Source organism: Stegodyphus dumicola, chromosome 5, assembly GCF_044657685.1.
Source record: "Stegodyphus dumicola isolate Sdum_Otavi_A_Nest chromosome 5, ASM4465768v1".
NCBI classification, from domain to species: domain Eukaryota; kingdom Metazoa; phylum Arthropoda; class Arachnida; order Araneae; family Eresidae; genus Stegodyphus; species Stegodyphus dumicola.
The window spans coordinates 172,649,701-172,669,442 of NC_140772.1; the positions used below are offsets into that span (position 1 = coordinate 172,649,701).

General features: G+C 32.5%; 1 protein-coding gene across 9 annotated transcripts in view; it reads left to right on the forward strand.

Annotated features, from left to right (window-relative positions):
- Positions 1–19,742, forward strand: part of LOC118199452 (scm-like with four MBT domains protein 1) — a 244,315-nt gene that overhangs the window by 113,859 nt on the left and 110,714 nt on the right. For all 9 annotated transcript variants that reach the window (XM_085817388.1, XM_085817385.1, XM_085817389.1 and 6 more), the window contains 4 exons: positions 3,763–3,860; positions 3,965–4,217; positions 9,033–9,121; positions 9,214–9,282. In XM_085817388.1, the coding sequence (XP_085673514.1) occupies positions 3,763–3,860; positions 3,965–4,217; positions 9,033–9,121; positions 9,214–9,282 (509 nt within the window). The remainder of the gene's footprint in view (positions 1–3,762; positions 3,861–3,964; positions 4,218–9,032; positions 9,122–9,213; positions 9,283–19,742) is intronic.

Below are 19,742 nucleotides of genomic sequence, written 5' to 3' on the forward strand. Positions count from 1 at the left end.
TCACACTCAAGACGATCTGTTACTAGTATGACATAATCCGGCTGAATATTATCTTCCATTGTGAAGAAATTATTATCAACTGAATGCTTTAATCACTTGATATCAAATTCATCTTTCCATGTTTCAGCATTAACAGTTGCAGGAGTAAAAATGAGTAGGTCACCACAGCTATTCAAAATGATGCCCACTCAGACCTTTATTCTGTAACTAGATACATTTTGCAGCTTGAGTTGGTGGGACTCAAATCACTGGCTCCCTTGCAGACCTATTTGTTGTTACTAATCTCACTTGTGTGACAAAGATCAGCACAAGCCAACAATATTCATCATGGCAAGTAATCATATGCGCCAAGAGCTTTGGGCATAATAATATGTGACAGCCTGTATTTAGTTCAGTTGTGCCCCAGTTTTGAAAGAGAGCACCCCAAGGGGATGGGTCGAAAGGTCTGCAACTCTTGAAAGGACTTTGGCTTTCTGCATATTTAAAGTGCCTCCACGTCACACATACAGTGTATATTTACAAACATCTTTGCCTTGTCTCCGATTCGATACCAGGCCCTCTGGTATGGTGACCACTGCCCCAATTAGGTGGCTACAGACGTATTTTATGCAGCCTCTCATTCATAATATATCTAGATTGTAAAATTTCTATAGCTGCTGTATACTTCCTTGCAATCTAGCGTGATATCAGTTGTCTATTTTTTTTTTTAACAGTTGTTGTTAAATAAGGGTCCCGAGAGGCTGTTGTGGCATTCAGAGTTGCATAGTATTTCATTCCTAGATTACCAATAAAAAATCGAGTTAAATATTTCCTTAAAATTTTCATTTCATACCAGACATTCTTAGGCTTCAGTATTTTGAATAGAAATAGATAAACAAAATGAGTTAGCATTCTCGTTTGTGTCGAGTAAAATTTTTAATGTAAGTAGAAATAAAAAATTATGACAACTGTGTGTTGCAAAGGCTATTAATGCCCGCAAGTGTATGCAGTTTGCATCACAGTTATGAAGTTAAATGATCGTATGTTGAGAGAGTTTTTGAAGACAAAATAAGTCTGGATCAATACAAATCAATTGTTTTCTTTGAAATGCCTCCTAAAAGGCTGATAGAAGCAAGTTTTTAGCAAGTTTAACCCCAAAATGTTTTTTGGGTTATTATATATTATCTTGTTGACCATGAAACTGTTACCAAATAGCGCAATTTAGTTCCAGTTTAAAATCATACTCATAACATATGCACTTTCGTTTCCTGTAAACCTGATTCATTCTCAGTAAGCCACATTTTAACTGCTGTTGCTGTATTACTTATTGCATTTTAGGGGAAAAAAATATTAAAAGTAGGAACTGTTTTTTACAAAATATCAAGCAATGAATTAATTTCATTGTTATGGGATCGTACATTGAAAAAAACTGCATTAATGAACATGATATGGTCAGCAAAATATGGCCAACAAAACAATAATAGGTTGGAACAATTTCCTGTGGAAAGTTTATCTTCATAGTGGGCCAAACAGAGAACTTCCAGTAAAATCAAAGAGCCTACTAAAATAGTGGAAATCTGCGGTCTTTTTATGAAGCACCAAAAAGAAGTGGCTCGAATACTGATTGTTTATTAAATAAAGAGGTTTCAGTTACTTCAGAATTCTGTAGGTTCTGCTTAACTTTAGCAGAATCTCTGCCAACATTCATGGTTCGACGGCAGTCAACTTCTGTGGCCGATGGGATAATGCATAAGTACCATTTATTGTTATATCCTGAGTTGTCATGCTGTTTGGTGTCTTTGAAATGTTTATATAACTTCAGTGATATTTAATCTTCCATTTAATGTTGAAACAGCCAGAGGTTTCTTTGTTTTTTTTTGGGGGGTGGAGATTAGGCATACAATTAGCTTCACTTGTTTTTTCGAGAATGTGTAAGTCTTCAAGTTACAATAGATTGATGAATGTAATATTCTGTTCCTGATTCATGTGAAAAATTCCTCCTAGGCTTATTTTGTCTGGTTCCATGTTACTTTGAATGGCAAATCCTAAAACCATGAAGACAGATGACTTATCATTCCATCTTACTTCTAATATACTATAAGCTCAGCTCTAATAAAGGTTTAAAATAACATGAAAATTTTATATGACAGCCTGACAATTGCACAAAACTGATAACAGTGATAGAAAAATAAATACCCTCAGCTTGCAGGGAAACTCAGAGCAAAGGTTCAGGACAGATTGAAATATTAAATCTGAAGTAGCATGCACCTACTCTATCCCAGGCTTCTGCATTTCCAGGAAGTATTTATAACTAAAGCCAAGTAAGCAAAAGCTAAAGCCAAGTAAGCAATTCAGTTGCAAGGAGAAGTAACAGGGTGAAGTAACAGCTCAGTGATGGCTGTCAAAACTGTCTCTTGAACTAAAGAACTTTGCATTTAAATTACATTAAGTAATTTGCATCTTGATAAGAGTTGATGAAAATAGTAATTAAAGTAAATGCAAAATAATGAATCAACTGGTTAATTAACATAAAACTCTGCAACATATCTGGTTGTAACGAAAGTTTTTCACCAAAAAACGTTCTTAATAAATTTAGGGGGAAAAAATAAATTAGTACCTTTAGTGCGATTACTAATCATCACCCAAATCTATGATTTTATGCCTATGTTTTGATAGTTTTTCAAAGTCTTCAGCCCAGAAATTTGGTGGTTGCAAGTCCAAAAACAGATCAACCTCATTTTTGATGTCCTCTGCAGAGTGGAAAACAGCATCAGCAAGATGTAGCTGCTGTAAGAAAAGGTAGAAGTCCAAAGGAGTGATGTTATAGGCTATATGTTGGGTTTGGCAGAAGATCCCGTTGGAGTCCTGACAGATTCCAGCAGCTGAATGCAGACACATGTGGTCTTGCATTATCTTGATGGAAAATCACCTCTTTGCGCTGGAACTCAGTTCATCGTTTTTCTTTGATAGTAGTGTCAACACGAACTTGCATCTCTCTGTACACCTTACTGTCGAGGTGGTCTTATGCATGAACTAAAAAAGTAGTGAAGAACTGTCAGAGGAAGACAAAAATAAATTTTTAGAAGCTACTTCTGCCGAATATACTATGTTTATGTACTAGATATTAATCAACAATAATGTCATTTTACCTACTGAAGTTACATGTTTCTTCTCTAGTAAATGCATCTTTTGCTGATATATTTTATGAGTAGATTTCGAGTTTTACTTAATTTTTAGTCATGAAAGATGATCATATTGATATTGCACCTGCAACCGCATTTTGAAATTTACATTTAGAAAACTCAGATAAAATTATATAACCTGCAAGTATTGACATCCAGTAAAGTACGTTTCATTGGAAAACTGCAAGGTGCTGATTGAATTTTAAAGTATAGTGAACTGTCTAGAATAATGTTGGCCATCCTGACAGCTCTCCATAGTAATGCACAGTGCGAAAGGATTTTTAGTGTTATGACCAAAACAACTGCTAACCCAATGTAGTAATGACACATTAGAAGAACTTTTATTAGCAAAAGCAGGTCTTCATAGCTATTGCTATACACAAAATAATGAAGTTTCTTTTGACTTATGTACTATTTGCTTTTAAGATTAGTAACTGAACTTTCAGTTACTATTTAAAGTTAATTCATTATTAAAAAATACTTTTCTGTACATTTTTGTCGTATTAAGAACTATTTTAATTGTTGAGAAAATCCTGATTTTTGAGTGTCATAAGTTGGCAAGTATGATTGAGATATTATTTTTGACTGTCATTCCACCCAGCCTTTAAAGAAATGTTAACAGATGAAGAGTGGAAAATGATATTAAAACAGTCCTTGCAAGAAGCAGCAGTGCTACCTTTTCCTTCACATGTTTTGGAGGTAAAATGTAGTCTAAGTTATCAAACATTCTATTTTTAATATATATTAGTTTGAAATTGTATGTACAATGTGTGCATATTATTATTATTTTTTATGTGTTTCAGCCCAAATTACCTCTAGAAAAACATGGATTCAAAGAAGGCATGAAACTGGAAGCTGTAAATCCAATTAACTGCACAGATATATGCCCTGCAACAGTTTTGAGGGTTTTAAATGATTATTATTTTTTAGTTATGATTGATGCTTATGAATGTGACGAGCATAAAAAAAGTATGATATGCTGCCATTCTAATTCTCATACTATATTTCCTGTCAAGTGGGCAGAAGAAAATGGCTTAGATTTAAAAGTCCCTAAAGGTGAACATTTTAGATTATTTTTATTCTATATCTTTAAAAAATGAAATATACATTGTGAAATATATGTATGTTTTTATTACAATTACTTATTATCATTTTCATGCTATTAAGTTAACATAAAAATTATCAAACTTTAGCCATATGAGTATATATATGTCTAACTATGTCAAGCAGAAAATGAATTCAAAATGTTTTGCAGGGTGAATCATACTGAAGGAAAAAAGTGTTGTTAAGCAATAAAACAATTGACAACCTATAAATTAATTTGTTAATATTTTAATGCCAATGCATTTTATTGATTTTTCTTACTCCTCAACATTTGAATTAAAAGTTTTTTTGCATTTCTGTTGGAAAATCAAATTAGGATTTATATTGAAAATTTCCTTTTTATTTATATTTCTTAAGTAATTAGCTTTTCTTTGTTGAGTGCTTTGTTTAATAAAGTATACGGCAAAAACTTTAAAAACTGTTCGCTTTAGCGTGCTGTTGTTTCTTTGACATTAAATAATTCACAGATTAGTACAGTACAAAGTCTTTAATCCGGACTCGTAGGGACTTTGGCGAGGTTCCAGATTAGGGGTTTTTCCGGATTATAGATCAATTTAAATCTGGTAAGTTGGCATGCAGAAATTATACAATTACAAATATGAAACCATAATTTATGAAATAAAGAGCAATTATGATCTAAAGAATATCAAAACTTACAAAAAAAAAGCTTAATATTTATATGTTTACTTTATTAAACATATCTTTCAATGTAAGTTGTTTAAGTTGCTTCATTTTATGTGCTAATACTTTCTCTTTAATTCTATAAACAGACATAAGTTCTTATTCAGTTACAAAGTTCCGCTGTTCAAGTCCTGTAATTGCTGTGCCGGGAATACCAACTAACTTGTCAATCGAAATTTTTTCGTTTTCACTAACCTCTCTGTCACTATCTTCATGCCTTTATCCATTTTTTGCAGCAATTCCACTTTTTGTTTGATGGACATCAAAACATGCTTTCACTTTGTAGATCCTTTGGCAGCTCCAGAATCGGACTCTCTTTTTGACAGAATCGAAAGTTCAAGCTTACTTTTTATAAAATTGCTCTAACTGTCTGCAAAAAATAATAAGCTGGATCCAGTTATAAGATTAAGGAACAATGTAATCTGCAACATTAACTGAAATAGATAATTAGATAATTTTAGCCTAGATTATACCGTCCATTATACATTAAACGTGCATGCGTAAATGTATTATGCGCATGCGCGGAAAGTTTCTAGCTTTGAGGTCCGATTTATAGAACATTCCGGATTATGGACGTCTGGATTAAAGACTTTGTACTGTATATTGTTTCATAAGTTTTAGCATTTTTGCTTATTATTTTAAAATTTACAAAATATTATAGCAAAATATAACAAAAAATGGAAAAAATGAAAAAAAAGTTTATCTTTAGGAATTTTTTATTGAAAGTGTTGAATGGTTTCATTGAAAAATATGAAAAAAAAATCCATAGAATTTTTATCAAAAGTTTAAAATACACTTCCTGCCATTAAAATTGCAACACCATGAAAGAATGATCTGATGAATGTCAAAATCAGGTGAAAGGAAGAAGAGGTTGGGATATGCAAATGATTAGTGTTTTAGAGCATTTAGACGATGCAGGAGGGAGCACTGCATAAAAGAAAAATTGTGTAGTAGATTTTTCATTTAGAAATCACCTTGTAAGGTCTGAGTTTGCTCAAAATATCTTGTTGTTCCTCAAATAATAATAAGAAAGGCTTACCAGCAGCCGTCAGAATTTGATAGAGGCAGGATTTTTGCCTGCCGAAAGTGTGGATTATTGTACTGTGATATGGCCCATTGCACTGCTCGGTATCCAATCACTATCATGCGAATATGGAATCAGTGGGTTGCTGAGGGTCATATTGAAGGGCATACAGTTTACCAATGCCTTCCAATGAGTAACGCCCAAGAGGACAGACATATTGTGATGTCAGCCCTGCAAAACCGTACAACATCACAGACCATTAGTCAGAAAATGGGCATGGCAACTGTGGTGCACCGAACAACAAGGCTGGGTACAGGAGTGGCACAATGTCACCTTTTCAAAAGAGTCCCTGTTCTACTTAAGAGTATTCTGATGGTCGTATACGTGTCTGAAGTGTCTGAGGAGACCACACGTCACCTGCTTGCATTCGATATCGGCATAGGGGCCCTGCATCTGGTGTGATGGTTTTTGCAGCTATTGGGCACTCAACACGCACATCTCTAGTTCGGATTGACGCTAATTTGAATGCAGATGGGTTCTGACATCTTACGTTCAGTCATTGTGGCCTATCTTCGAGGCCCCCAAACACCATGTTCCAACAAGATAATGCAAGGCCACATGTTGCACGTCGTGTTCTAACCTTTCTCAATACACAGGGTGTTCGATTGCTGCCCTGGCCTGCATGATCTCCAGATCTGTCACCCATTGAAAACATCTGGTCATGGATTACTGAGAAACTGACCTATCACCCCACTCCAGCTAATATGGTTGGTGAAGTGTGGCATAGATTTGAAGCAGCATGGAATGAGTTGCCTTTTTATGTCATCCAAGCCCAGTACGACTCCATGCCTAACCAGGTAAGGGCCGTTTTAACTGCCAGGAATGGCAGCTGTTTCTACTATTCTCTGTAAACCCAAAACTGTTTACAAATTTAATCATTTTGTCTTCATGCCATACTGTTTACGTATAACAAATATCTGTTTTGTATTTTTCCTTCATGTTGTTGAAATTTTAATGGCCAGCAGTGTGTATGGATCAAATAATTCTATTATCTCTAACGATAAGCATCTCAGTCACCAAACTGCTGTCTCGGAACAGCACGCTAACAGGATGCACTCACCATCTTGTGGGAATAGAGAATTTGAACTAAACCTAACTCTGGTGAAAAAATTGTATTAAATTAAATTTGCAGTTCAAGTGTTTCAATTTTAGACAAATTATTAGAATACTGAGGTACTTGTCAGAATTAATTTTGAAACTTTTATCATTATATTTTCCTTATAAAAAATATTTTCCTAAATAATGCACAAAATATTTGCCTCAGTATTTTCCAGACTGAATCAGGAATGAATAAACCTCTAAAACAATGGGATATATACCCCTGTATTGCCAAAAATAAAAACGAAAGTATTCAGAAGCACTGAGAATACCTCAGTTTGTGTATATCAGCAGATGCAGTTATTAGCCAGGTCTGTTTATTTATATTACTCATCCTCACGATTTACTTTTCATTCTGAAATAAAATACTAAAAATAAAAATTTTGCAACAGAATGAAGTTCAACGTTCTCCTGTGTCTAGCAGGCATAGGCTACATCTAAGGCCAATAAAAATTGTGTGTTTGCTGTTTGCAGCGTTAGATATTATGGTAATACGTGCAATTGATTTAAAGTATGCGTTACATCTTTTTTGTCATTAATTTTTATAGAACTAGAAAGTAATATTTTCATACCAAATTTCTGATTTCAAATGCTAGGTATTTCTTTGCCACCTGAAGTGCAGGGAATTATTAATGTGAGTTTATAGAGGTATTTGCTGTTGTAATGTTTTTACTTTCTTTTACCTCGTAAAAGGAAGTATTGTAATCGCGAAAAGTTTCAGGCACCATATTTCAACGAAAATATCCATTTTGACCGCTATCGAATGCAATTTAACGATGTTTTTGCATACTATCTGTATGTAAGGACAGAATAAAACACTGGTTTCCTCAAAAAAAATTATAAAACTGCTTTAAAATTAATTCTGAAGAGAATTTTTCATGGCGTCTGTATGAACGTATGTATCTCACATAACTCAAAAACGAGTAGCCTCAGAACGTTGAAATTTTGTATATAGGACTGCTATAACATGTAGATGTGCACCTCGTATTTTGGTTGCATTCGTCCGCACCAAACGTATATAAATATATTTATATATATATTCACTCTGTTACCCGGTTCTGTGATCTCAGTTTCTTTACTCTTATATGTTTGTAAATTGTAAATTTTTTGCTTTAAAAATGATTGAATTATGTTGTTCTTATCTTCCGGTTAAGGTTTTTATGCCTTTAATAAATCTGTGTGCAATATTTTTGGAATTATCAACAATTTTAAAGTTGTTTAAGTGCTGGTAAGCCTTTTTTTTTTATGGCGGCCATTGATTGTTTATATTTGAAAGAGCAGACTAGTGGATTTGTTGCCAATCTAGAGAAACTTAGCTTTGCAACAACAAAGATAACGCCTTCATTTATTATTGCCAATTAAATCATGCTTAATCTTTTCTGGAATTTTTTCGAGGAAATAAGTGTTTAAGATTTACTTTGTAATTTTTAATATAGATATTTTGAGTTTTTATGTATTTTTGCCTTCTCGTAAAGTGAGAACTGAATTAATTGAATGAGAAATACTCAATTGTCTGTGAAAAACTGTTTCTTTTTTGTTTTGTTTGCTTAATTTCTTTTATACATCATTCTAGCTTTATTATAGTATTTGAATAGAACACGTGGCAACGATTAAATAATTATATTCTTTAAATGATATAAATTTTGTGCATTATGAGTTATAATATGAATGAAATATAATACTGTTAAGTGAATCTAGCGCCAAAGTGTCGCTATGGTAAACAAATACTAGAGTGAATTTTAAAGAATGCATTTATTCTATTGTGGTTTATGCGCTGTCGACGAAGTAGATTTAATTCAATCCAATCAGTTTAAATGAAATGCAAGAAAAAATGCATATAATTTAATATTCCGTACAAGGAAGTAATGTGGTGTACACATCAGGTTTTTTATTTTCATTTAAAGGTTTTGAAGTAACTACTAGCAAATTTTCATGGGATCCTTATTTGAAGTTTTGTAATGCAAATCCAGCACCAACTGAGATGTTTGCTATGGTTAGTATTATTTTATAATTGTTAAATATTGAAATAGAGTGGAATTATTTTGCTTTCAATAAATTATAAATGTGCAAAATTTTTGTCTGTAGAGCTCCATGAATATGGGCTTTGAAACAGGCATGAAGTTGGAGGCTGCAGACCCCCTTTCACCTGATAACGTAAGTGTGATTATGATGAAACCTTATCTTTAGTACAATATTATCTAAGCAGTGTGTTTTTAGTTATAATAGCTCTAATTTAATTTATAAATATTTCTTTTGTTTATAATAAATAAAGCTCTAATTTAATTTATGAATATTTCTTTAATTTATAATGAATAGATCTAAGAAGATAAATTATTTGAATTTTATTGCATCATTTTAATTAATCATTTTCATACTATTTTGTAAGGATCTTTAACATTTTATGACACATCTGGTATTGGTTAAATTTTTATCATTCAGGTTCTGAATCATTTGCAACCAATTTGAAATTATATATTAGGCATGACCAAACTGCAGCTTTCAAAAACCCCTTGACTGCAGCATACGAGCTGCATGAGGCTCAGCTTTAAATGTGACTTGCCTGCAACAAACAATAATTTTTATTTTTGAAATATTGTTGCAGTTTGAAACTGTGCAGTAGCATACTTTTTTATCATTTAATAATTTAATTCCTTAATTTGCATTATGGGTATAATAGTGTTATAAATTTTAAGCTGCTCATCATGTGCTAATTGTCAAAGTAACTGACAAAAGGGTAAACAGTTCTGTATTCTGTGAATTACTGTAATGGCCATTTTGTTTTTAGAAGTTAGTAATGGCGTTCAGAACAGCAGAAAAAAACATGCAGTCGTGCATCTTGAAAGATCTGCTATTCCTTGAATTTGAATTTTTTTTTTTTTTTTTTCCTTTCCTCCAGTCCTCCAATGTCTTGGGTAAATGCTGAAGACAGAAAATGTGGTCCACAGTTAGGCTTTCTCAAAATGAGAAACTAATTTATGTATGGTGATTTTGTGGTAGACTTTTTGTCAGATGAGGTAAAAGTTTTCACTCATACTTGGTTAGCAGATCTGTCATAACTTCCCATGATCATTCATAAGCACTAAACATCCCTGACCAGATAGCTTTGTGCGTTTTTCTGTATTCACAGCACCGTTTGTGCATTTCAACTACTGACAATTGAGTTGGTCTGATATATTTTTCAGTTGGAATTTTCTGTCTTTTGTAATGATTCCTAGGCAGTCCTAAGTAGAGATCATCATATACTTCATATATGATTGCGTATGTCAAAATGTTTGAGTTCATGAAAAGGCTAGACTTCTTTACGGGATTGAGCACAATTTTAACTTTGGTTCAATCTCTAATCCTCATTTTGTCAGATTATTCTGAACAGAAATCTTTTATTTTTAGCATCCAATCTTTGTTTCAGTTGTGTCACATTAAAAAGTAAGGAACACATCAAACACAAACTTTTCCTTGCTACAAAGCTTTTATCAAAATGCAGTGTTGGTGAAATCGTTTTAGCTTGCATTTTTTGGGGGGTAGGGGGGAGGCTCATGTTGCTCAATGATTTTCTTCCTTTCTAGCCCTCTACAAATATCACGTTTTCATCTTCTGGTTCTTCTGACCTTCAGCTATCTAAGACTTTATGAAGACAAGACCCAAAGAAGACTCCTATATTGTTACAAACTTCATGCAATGCACTTTAAAATTTATTAAGTTTTTCCTTATGCACTTTCTGTTTTGAAATAAGATCTTCTGCAGTTAGAATACTCCAGACATCTTTCACTGTAGTGTAGAGACATCAGACGTATCCTTGCGTTTGTCTCAAAATCTTGCTCAAACTCAAAATTACCATCTTGTTTAGCTTTTATTGTGCTTGGAAAATTATGTAGTATTCACTTTTGTATATTCTTGTGCTTAGTTTCCCTTCAAAAATAAATATTGTACTTGTGATATAATACTGTTCTCACCTTATAGACCACGACTGAGATTGTTAGGTTTTTCTGAACTGTTGCAAAGAATGTTTAAAGATATCACCACCCATATTTTTTTAATGCAAGACATTTTATAGGATATGCGAAACATTTGTATAAAATTAATTGGAAGTTTTTTTGGTGCTTTCAAATCTAGAACTTTACTAGTCAGTATCAAACAGGCTTATACTGCATGATGATATAACTTCTAAAAGCTACATAAGCAGTGGAAATATTTTTAAAAAGTATATACTTTATATTCAAGCAGTTGAATTCTTTATTTTTCAACTACAATACAAAGTCTGTAATCCGGACGTCCATTATCCGAAATGATCCATAATCCGGACCTCAAAGCCACAAACTTAACGCATATGCATAAAGAATGTGCATACATAACGCGTTATGCTTTACGCATGCGCGCGTTGAAAGAATGTTTAATAAAGTAAACAAATAAATATTAAGCTTTTTTTCTTTTTTTTCTTTTTTCTTTTTTTTTCTTTTTTTCTTTTTTCTTTCTTTTTTTTTTTTTGGTAACATTTGATACCCTTTAGATCATAATTGCTCTTTATTTCGTAAATTGCGGTTTCATATTTTTAATTGTATAATTTCTGCATGCCATCTTACCAGATTTAAATTGATGATCTATAATCTGGAAAAAACCCTAATCCGGAATCGCCGAAGTCCCAATGATTCCGGATTACAGACTTTGTACTGTAGTATGCAGTATTCATGATATTTAATTATGCTAGAAAACTTTCTTCTTATGAGATCGCACTGAAAGAATTTCTTAGGATCATTAATTGACAGTTTCTCCATACACTTTGAAGTGGAGTAGATTTAGAGTAATGTTAATAACATAGATATCCAACATGCAATATGAATTCATAGATTTGCTTTAAATATTGTTTTAAAATGGGCATATTGCTTAGCAAACATGGTGTGACACACACACACCAAAAAAAAAAAAAAAAAAAAAAGTGAGAGAGAGAGAGAGAGAGAGACTGGTCCAATCCAATAAATCATTGTACCTACAGAATCAGTTCTCCATGCTATTATCACCTTCAAAGTAGTCCCCTTCAGCATTCACACACTTCTGCATTCGATGCTGCCATTGCTGGTAATAGTTCTGGAAAGAGCTTTTTGGAAGGCTTTCAGGGGATTTTTCATTTTTGTCTGAACCTCTTCAGCTGAGGTAAAATGGCTTGCCTTTCAGCAAGATTTAACTTTAGGAAATAAAAAAAGTCACATTTCACCAAATCAGGTGCCCCATCACAGTAATGTTTTTGCTGGTCAGAAACTGCTTGACACATAGGGCCAAGTGACCGGGTGCATTGTCATGGTGCAGCAGCCATCCATCACTCCACAACTGTGGCTTTTTTCCCCTAATTTTTTCACTAAGTCTTTTTTTAGTATTTCAGTATAGTAGAGTTGATTAACAGTTCGACCACTGGGAACCCCCTCAATCATTGCAGTTCCATTATTGTCGAAGAAGACGATTAACAATGCCTTGAATTTTGATTTTGACATGCGTGCTTTGTCCCTTTCCCCTGAAAACCCTTATGTCATTCATACACATGGGCACGAGACAAAGTTTCATCTCCATAAGCCTCAGCTAACATTTGAGATGTTTCCGTGGCTGATAACTTAAGTTAACACAAGAAACTTGATATTGATTCACTGTTCGCTTTTTACATTAGACATTGTTTCCGGCACAATGCAGTTGCAGATGTTCACTCAATAACGCAGTATTTCCAACTGGAATGGTCGGTTAAGTCGAAACTGGCCACATGGATGGATGAGGTGTGTAGAATGACTTCACAAAAAAATTTGTTGCCAACACTCCACTCTTTTTTAAAGCTACACGGTTAGTCTCTCTCTATCTCTATCTCTATATCTCTCTCTCTCTCTCTCTCTCTCTTTTTTTTTTTTTTTTTTTTTTTTTGTTGTTGTTATTGTTGTTGTTGTGTGTGTTTCACACCTAGTATATCTGCTTTGAAGTACATCCTGTTTGAACATGAAAATTTTTGTTATGCATGCAACATGAGTTTGATTAGGCATGACTGTGCACGCTACCTTGTGTTTATCTCATTTAAGACAATGCTATGATTGCTAAAATATGCATCAATACATTTCTTGCTGCTATTCTTTAAACAACCCATGCTAAAACTTGGAATTTTCAAGTAATTTTATCTTTTTCTGGTATATTTTTTGTACATGCATTTATACAGTCAAAAGTCGTTAATTCGGACACCCATAATTCAGAATGATATATAATCCGGACCTCAAAACTAAAAAACTTTCTGCACATGCGCCGCGTTGACACATGCACATAGGCGTTTACGCGTGCGCGTAAGACCTTTTACGACTACGCATATGAGTGTGCGCAAGTGCAGAATACGTTTTCGCGTGCGCGTTTTATGTATAATGGACGTATAAGCTAAAATTATCTAATTATCTATTTCAGTTAATGTTGATGATTGCGTGGTTCCTTAATTTTTGAATAGGATCCGGCTTATTATTTTTTGCAGACTGTAAGAGCAATTTTATAAAAGTAAGCTTAAACTTTCGATTATATCAAATAGAATTTCCGATATATATTTGTTAATATGTAAAGGATCTAAAGCGAAAGTATGTTTTGAAATCCGAAATCTGTTTATCAATTTCAAGCTGCTCGGCGGGGGGATTGCCGCGGCGGGCGCGTAATGAATTGGAAGTTGATCTGTCAACACTATCCTTATCTTCAGCGCAGATGTTTTTATTTTATTTGGCTTATAATTCCTTACCAAATGTAGTATTTCATCTCGATATGCTCCGTCTTTGATATGATTTAAAACAAGTTCCTCGTCATTATAATTCGCTTTCGATAGCGAAGAAAGTGACAGAGGTTATTGAAAATGAAAAAATTTCGATTGACAAATTAATCGGTGTTCTAGACACAGCAATTATAGGACTTGAACAGCGGAACTTTGTAACTGAACAAGAAATTATGTCTGTTTAATAGAATTAAAGAGAAAGTATTATCACATGAAACGAAGCAAAACTTAAACAACTTACATTGAAAGAAATGTTTAATGAAGTAAACAAATAAATATTAAGCTTTTTCTTTTTGCAAATTTTGATACCCTTTAGATCATAATTGTTCTTTATTTCATAAATTACGGTTTCATATTTTTAATTTTAAAATTTCTGCATGCCATCTTACGAGATTTAAACTGATGATCTATAATCCGGAAAAAGCGATAATCCGGAATCGCCGAAGTCCTGACGAGTCCGGATTAACGACTTTTGACTGTAGTGTGTCTTAAAAAATTTAATGAGAAAAGCCAAGCAATAAAGAAAATGAATAGGATCACCATGGAGTAATTAAATAAATAAATAAAATAAAAGAGATTGTTGAAAAATATAATGTTGGCTTTCCTACTGAGGAGTTGGTTATTGCATATCATATGGCGAAAAGAATGGTATCTGTGGTTATTGAAAACAAGGATTTTTTTAAATTGGCTAATATTGCAAGGAGGATTGATTACCAAATAAAGGTCAGAGATATTAGAGCATGCTCAAAAATTGCTTTTGATCTGGATAACAGAAAAACATTTTTGTACAGTATTTCTCAGACTGCATTTCCATTTCAGTATTAAACATTGTTATAATAATAACAATAGGATTTACTATTTTCCCTTTATTTCTCATTAGCAGAGTTCCTTTGATATATATCTAAGGATCTGAAACAAATTAATGTTAATGTATCAAACTACCAGTGTATACAAAATGAATCAGATATCTGTCTGTAGTGCATTTTTGTAAGATATTTGGAGAGGAACATTCATGTGTAGTTGTTCTTTGTGTATTGAACATCCTGTCTGTTCTTCCTTTCAGTTATGCTTAGCTAAGGAAACTTTGTTTCAGTTCCCCTAGTTGGAATTTTTATGATGAAGATCATATTGAAGGTAGTTGAAAGTTTCTTCTGATTACAGTGCATGCTTTGTACTGTTGCTGTCTTGTGCATTAGTTTTTAAATGAAACTATTACATTGGTATTATGAAGTACTGAAGATAAATCTCAGGTGTTGCCCAACAATACTGCAAATAGGTACAGCTTTTAACTTACCTGAAAAAAACTAACAAATCAGTCAAATACTGAAAAATTTTCAAATTCTTTCAATATCATGAGTCCTTCAAATAAGAAAGGAGGGGGGAAAAAAGGTATTATAGTCATAAAAAGTAAAACAAATTTTGAAATCTACAGTTAAGGAAAAACAAATTTAAAAGCACACTTATATTTATATAAGAGGTGTAAATGAAAATTATTAAAATGAAATACATCATTAAATTCTTGAATCGTGAAGTTCATTTCTTTTAATGTAGTTTGATAAACATATTTGAGTAACAGCACAGATTTTAGTTAACTGTTCAAAATTCAACAAATATAGCTGAATAGTTCAACTGGAGTCATGTTTGTGTCACAGCCTTTATATACTTTACAACAAGTTGTTAGAAATATTTAAGGCCTACTTGTTTTAGGTCATCTATATCCTGAATTATCGAGATGATTTGACATTTAGTCTAGAGAATTTTGGAAGAAAGCACAGTGCACTGATTACTTAAAAATTTTGCTAGATTTTGATGTATGTCCCTTTAGATACATTATTAGGCAGATTTAGATATCACTAAAACTGCAACAGTCACATTCTTTTTTGTGTGAGCAGTTCTACTGAGAGTCAATAAAAATAATCTTTCCAAAATCTTAAGTTAAATATTTAAAGATTTCTTAGGTTTGGATTCGAATCAGGGGGAAAGAGAAAAGGTGCGGAGGTTAGGATTTAGGTTTTGAAAATTCACATCTTTTTTAAACTTCATGAGATCTGAAGATTCACATGGTAATTGCATGAGGAAAGGTATTTTGATGCAAAATCCTGAAAAAGTTGACAGCTGTTTTAAAACAGTTTTCCCATTTTCTAATGCCTTATATATGAGCTGGTTTCCCTTAGGAAATTGTATTTGAAGGTATTGCTTGCATTAAGCAGGTAGCCTCATCTGCTTCGTCATATTTCAAGGAGCAAACTAATATAAAACTTTTTTGAACAGCAGTTTCTCTATAGCAGAGCTCCATTTCACTTGCAGGACTCAGAAATGTGTTGGGGAGTGGAAACTTTCAAACATTCAATAATGAAAATTCAGTTGTTCTTCCAAACCTAAATATTTTTTATTGTTTTCTGTGTCTAAACACCATGCTAAATCTATTAAAATGAATAGCATTAAAAAAGACAAATAAATAAATAAGATATTTAAAATAATTTGTCTTTAAATATGAAATTAAGATTAAAAATATTAGAACAACATGATAAAGAATAGGGGTAACAAACATGATAAAGATGACCTTTTTATGTGAAATATATCCAGAAGACCAAATTTAACCTTGAAAAAGATAACATTAGGATTGAGAAGCTACTTTCTAAACATGTGATTAAAAAATTCTGAAATTTCTTGTCATGTGAAGAAGCATATAATTTTCATTAAAATCCTAGAAAATCTGTGAAAAAAAACAGATGAACAATTAAATGTAAATAAATCTAATATTCATAATATAATTTCAAAACATCATTAACATGATTTGATTGAAAACAAACTATGAATAGCCATCTAAGGCAGTTCTTGAAATGTAAGGTAAAATGAATTGTTAGAAATATTATCTGTAATCCTAAAAACAAATGCAGCCAAACTGATTTTAGAAGCTAAAGAATGTTTAAATATGTTAATATAGAAAATGCTAGTAATATTTTAAGAAAATAAAATTTGTATGGCTAAATAGCTAGAAGGAAACCATTTCTCAATGAAGCAAATCAAAGGGTATGGTCACAAATCATTAAGACCTATTTAAAACCAAGATTTTTAGAATTTATTAGTATTTGTAGATAAAAGTAAATTTATTATTTTGGTAGTGACAAAAAGCAAATATTATGGCAAATGATGACTAAAATCCTAATACAAAACTTTTTTTTTTCTTTCTGAGATACATGGGGGAGGTAGCCATATGGTCTGGAGTTGAATGAGTGTATTGATAATCTACATTTTATTGATAAAAAATGGATAAATCCATGTATTTAAATATTTTAGAACAAAATTTGAAACAGAGCTATCTGAATATGGGCATAAAGCTATTTCGGGACAATGATCCCATGCATGATGCTCATATTTCCAAACTGTGGATGTAAAACCCGGGCAAAATCTACACCTTACTTCTACTGGTAAAATTTAGAACCCGACTGCCACCACCGCTAAATACGTGAAAACACAAAAGCAAATTTTTGTCAAAATGTTATCAAATCTATGTTCAGAAAATTCAATAAAATCGTAAAAGAAAGATCTAGTATGTTATTAAAGCATTTTTGAGAAATAAAAGAATGAGTTTGTGTGCCCTGATACATTTTTTGGTCATTACATTTTTATTTATTTACAACAGTTGTATAATTTTATATTCATTTAACATTATTTTAAATTAATTTTAGAAGTTTTCAGTTTTTTAGCCCCATATATTTTTTGGGGGGATTAAGTTGAATATTTGGTTATTCTTTTTTTAAAAAAATTTGAAATCATGTTTATACTAATACTTTTTGAGCCACTGTATTTTATTATTTCCAAGGGGTTGTGTGAATAAAAAATAGAAAAGAAATTACTGAATCTGTTTTTCAAATAAGTGCCTTATTCTTCACTCAGATGAAAAGCTTTCTATGTTACTGTACTCAAAAAGGGCTTTATGATACCTTCTTTCGATTTTAATTTACTACTAAAACTAGTTAATAATTATAAATGGGTGGGTGGCTAGGAAGAAACCGAATGAAAATGCTTGCCTTTCTGTCTGAAAAAAGAATAATCAGTTGTATCGCAAAATAATTTCAAGTATATATACCGGGTGACCCAAAAGTCCATTAACATTTGAAAATTCAATAATTCACTGAATAATGTAGATGGAGAGGAAAAACTGACACACATGCTTGAAATATCATGGTGTTTTATTGACAGCAAGAAAAAGGGCTTAAAATGGCCATCTCTTCGTAAGATAACAAAAGCAGTAATTAGCATAACAATTGATATTTAGCAGAGACTATGTTCTTTATAACAAATGTTCAGCATGTCAGCCATCATTCATCAACAATAACTGTAGTGGAGGGACAATGTTGTGAACAGCACTGTGCAGTATATCTGTAGGTATGGTGAGAAATTGCCATCGGATGTTGTCTTTTAGCATCCCTAATGAGGTCGGATAATCGTGGGATGATGCAATTCTGTAACATATCAGCATACCTCACAGTTTGAATAGCAGAGCATTTCCTCGAAGATAAAGGGTCCCACTCCAGTTGACATTATAAATCCACATCACACCACAACCAACACCTGGAGGCAAGGATAGAAAAGCAACAAAGTCGGGAAGGTACTGATTCCCTCTATTACTACAGCTCATTTCATACATTATTCTGATATGGCATCATTTACATTTTGCTGTCCAGCACCATAGGCTCACCTTTCTTTACATTTTTTTCTTTCAATAAAACCCTGTGTCATTTCAAGCATGTATGTAAATGTTTACCTCTCTACCTACATGGATTCATTCATGGATTTCCATGAATTATTGAATTTTCAAATGTTAAAGGACTTTCAGATCACCCAGTATATTTTAGGAGCTAACTTCTCTCAACATAGAGAAGAAGAAATTAATGTTGTTATTTTTATTTATGTGTGTTGTTTTGAATTTTTGAAGGTTTTTGAAAGTGATATGCAATAGTGTAAAACGTGATTGCATACCAAAGGAGTAAGTACATTTGCTGGAAGTTGAAAACATGAGATTTAATGGGTGCTTTCCTTACGTTTAACAAAACAGATGAACATATCATGGCAGGCTAAGACACATTAGTAAAACCATATGTTGAATAACAGATGAAGGTACTTGGGGACTGATGGAACGTGAATTGAGTCCATTTAACAGTTCATTTAGTTAGGCAGGTACTTGGTAGCATATTAAATTATCTGGGATATTGTGTAAATTCCTGTTACAATCTAGTTTTCCATAGCTATATTCCACTAAAGGTTTCTGTCGTTTAGAATCCCTACACCATTCTAGAATAATTCCCATTTGTTGGCCACATCAACAAGGCACATTGGGAGAACACAGTCTTCACCTCACATCAGTTGTGGATTCTACTGTCGGATTATAATCGGACTTTACCATTTTCTGCTCAGTGCAGCCTCAAAGCAGAAATGCAAATTTTCCAACATTATGTAATCACATTAATTAAATAAGAAATATGGCATTCTGATTAATTTAGTTAAGGTGTTTCTTTCCATCAAAATATGTTTCATTATTTTTAAAACAATATAAATATGACATTGCAGCTCTCAAAATTTATTGAATACCAACATACAGCTACTGCTGTCACAAAGTCTGCCACTCTTGTTATATGTTATCAGATTTAATGATTATTCTTTTCACTGTCATGATGCGTGTTTTTGTACCACATTTATAGTGACTTTAATAATATTGCTATATATTATATTGAGCTGTATCTCAATAAAAATAAAAAAGTATGTAAAGAAATAACAAGAAGAAATCTTTTTAAGGTCTTTCATCGTCCATACAAAGATCATATTTTTAAGTAGTTATTAAAAG